The sequence below is a fragment of the Lonchura striata genome, chromosome 27, assembly GCF_046129695.1.
Source record: "Lonchura striata isolate bLonStr1 chromosome 27, bLonStr1.mat, whole genome shotgun sequence".
Lineage (NCBI taxonomy): Eukaryota > Metazoa > Chordata > Aves > Passeriformes > Estrildidae > Lonchura > Lonchura striata.
The window spans coordinates 9069737-9072479 of record NC_134629.1 but is presented as its reverse complement, the minus strand read 5'-3'; the positions used below and the strand labels follow the sequence as shown (position 1 = coordinate 9072479).

Below are 2743 nucleotides of genomic sequence, written 5' to 3'. Positions count from 1 at the left end.
GACCAGGACACGGGAACGGGACACGGCACCAGGACACGGAACCGGGACACGGGAACGGGACACGGCACCGGGACACGGTACCGGCGCCGCTCTGTGAGGTCAGCGCGGGTTCCACGTTCCCGGAGCGGCCGGAACGGAGCGAACCCCCGCGGGCACCGCCGGGCATCCCGTGGCACCGCCGAGCACCGCTGGGCATCCCGGGCACCGCCGGGCATCCCCGGGAACCGCTGGGCATCCCCGGGAACCGCTGGGCATCCCGGGCACCGCCGGGCATCCCCGGGCGATGCGGGCACCGCTGGGCATCGCCCCGCTGCTGCTGCTGCTGCTGCTGGCCGCTGACCCGGTGGCTGGTGCCGGTGCCGGTGACTCGGTGGCCGGTGCCGGTGCCGGTGACTCGGTGGCCGGTGACCCGGTGGCCGGTGCCGGTGCCGGTGACTCGGTGGCCGGTGCCGGTGCCGGTGACTCGGTGGCCGGTGACCCGGTGGCCGCCGGTGACTCGGTGGCCGCCGCCGTGGGCCGGCACAGCGTGGCCCGCATCGCGGAGCTGCTGGCGACCCCCGAGTGCCGCCGGCTGCGGGCGGAGCTCAGCGGCCCCGAGCCCGAGGAGCGGCCGGACGAGCCGGTGGCGACCCGGCGGGAGGAGGAGCTCGCCCGCCGCCGCCGGTGGGAGGACGGCGGCGCCCGGGGATGCTCGGAAGAGCTGCGGGCCTGGTTGGCGACCCGGGGCGAAGCGACCACCTGGGACCGCCTGGTGCGAGCCCTGCGCCGCATCGGCCGCTCGGACATCGCCCGGGAGCTGGGCAAGAACCTCAACCAGGACCGGGCGCTGGAGCTGCGCAGGAACGTGCAGGGCTACCGGAGGAGCGTCCAGCATCTCGGCTCGGCGCAGCTGCGGCCCGGGAGGGCTCCGCCGCCCGCGGTTCTGCTCTTCCAGCGCCGCTCGCCGCCCCGCTACGGCCGCGGGCTGCTGGGCTGGCTGCGCCCGGTGCTGCTGGGCGCGCTGGGAGCCTTCCTCGGCTCCGCGCTGCTCGCGGCCGCCGCCGGCTATTTCTGCCACTGGAGGAGGCTCCTGGGCGCCTGAGCATCCCAGGAGCTGCCCGAGGGAAAATTAGACTCAGTAAATGTTCGTGGGGTGATTTCTGCCACTGGAGGAGGCTCCTGGGCGCCTGAGCATCCCAGGAGCTGCTGGACGGAAAAAGGGACTCAGGAGAGGTTCGTGGGGTGATTTCTGCCACTGGAGGAGACTCCTGGGCGCCTGAGCATCCCAGGAGCTGCTGGACGGAAAAAGGGACTCAGGAAAGGTTCGTGGGGTGATTTCTGCCACTGGAGGAGGCTCCTGGGCGCCTGAGCATCCCAGGAGCTGCTGGACGGAAAAAGGGACTCAGGAGAGGTTCGTGGGGTGATTTCTGCCGCTGGAGGAGGCTCCTGGGCGCCTGAGCATCCCAGGAGCTGCTGGACGGAAAAAAAGAAACACAAAAAATTTTCATGGGGGAATTGGTATCCAAAAATGGGCTCTGTGTGATCTCCTGGGCATGGAGGGACTCGTCCTTCCTCATCTCCGCGCTCCTCACGGGTTTCTGTCACTGGAGGAGGCTCCTGGGCACCTGAGCATCCCAGGAGCTGCTGGACGGAAAACGAGACTGAGTAAATGTTCGTGGGGTGATTTTCATCCAAAATCGGGCTCTGTGTCTTCTCCTGGCCATGGAGGGACTCGTCCTTCCTCATCTCCGTGCTCCTCACGGGTTTCTGCCGCTGGAGGAGGCTCCTGGGCGCCTGAGCATCCCAGGAGCTGCCCGAGGGAAAAAAAGACTCAGTAAATTTTCATGGGGGAATTGGTATCCAAAATCGGGCTCTGTGTCTTCTCCTGGGCATGGAGGGACTCGTTCTTCCTCATCTCCGTGCTCCTCAAGGCCACCGCCGGGTATTTCTGCCACTGGAGGAGGCTCCTGGGCGCCTGAGCATCCCAGGAGCTGCTGGACGGAAAAAGAGACTCAGTAAATGTTCGTGGGGGAATTGGTATCCAAAATCGGGCTCTGTGTCTTCTCCTGGGCATGGAGGGACTCGTCCTGGGGTCATCCTTCCTCAGCTCCGTGCTCCTCGCCGGCAGCGCGCCTCACCTGCCCGGGACCCCCATCCTCACCTGCCCTGGACCCCCACCCTCACCTGTCTAGGACCCCCATCCTCACCTGCCCGGGACCCCCACCCTCACCTGCCCGGGACCCCCATCCTCACCTGCCCGGGACCCCCACCCTCACCTGCCCGGGACCCCCACCCTCACCTGTCTGAAACCCCCACCCTCACCTGCCCGGGACCCCCATCCTCACCTGCCTGAAACCCCCACCCTCACCTGCCTGGGACCCCCATCCTCACCTGCCCGGGACCCCCATCCTCACCTGACCGGGACCCCCATCCTCACCTGCCTGGGACCCCCATCCTCACCTGCCCGGGACCCCCACCCTCACCTGCCCGGGACCCCCACCCTCACCTGACCGGGACCCCCACCCTCACCTGCCCGGGACCCCCACTCTCACCTGCCTGAGACCCCCATCCTCACCTGCCTGGGACCCCCATCCTCACCTACCTGAGACCCCCATCCTCACCTGCCTGGGACCCCCACCCTCACCTGACCGGGACCCCCATCCTCACCTGAGCCACCTGACACCTTTAACACAAAAACCTGACACCTTTAACACCAAAATCTCACACCTTTAACACCAAAATCTCACACCTTTAACACCAAATT

The 2743-nt window shown here is 67.4% G+C and overlaps 1 protein-coding gene across 1 annotated transcript; it reads left to right on the top strand.

Moving 5' to 3' along the window:
* The first annotated feature begins 283 nt into the window (after nt 1–283).
* On the top strand, nt 284–1081 carry TMDD1 (transmembrane and death domain 1). The gene has a single exon (XM_077788584.1). It carries the CDS (start codon nt 284–286, stop codon nt 1079–1081), a length of 798 nt encoding a protein of 265 aa, XP_077644710.1.
* The last annotated feature ends 1662 nt before the right edge of the window (nt 1082–2743 follow it).

What these genes read in the sequence shown, in the direction of transcription:
- TMDD1 (XM_077788584.1), top strand. Translation starts at nt 284, where the DNA reads ATGCGGGCACCGCTGGGCATCGCCCCGCTGCTGCTGCTGCTGCTGCTG.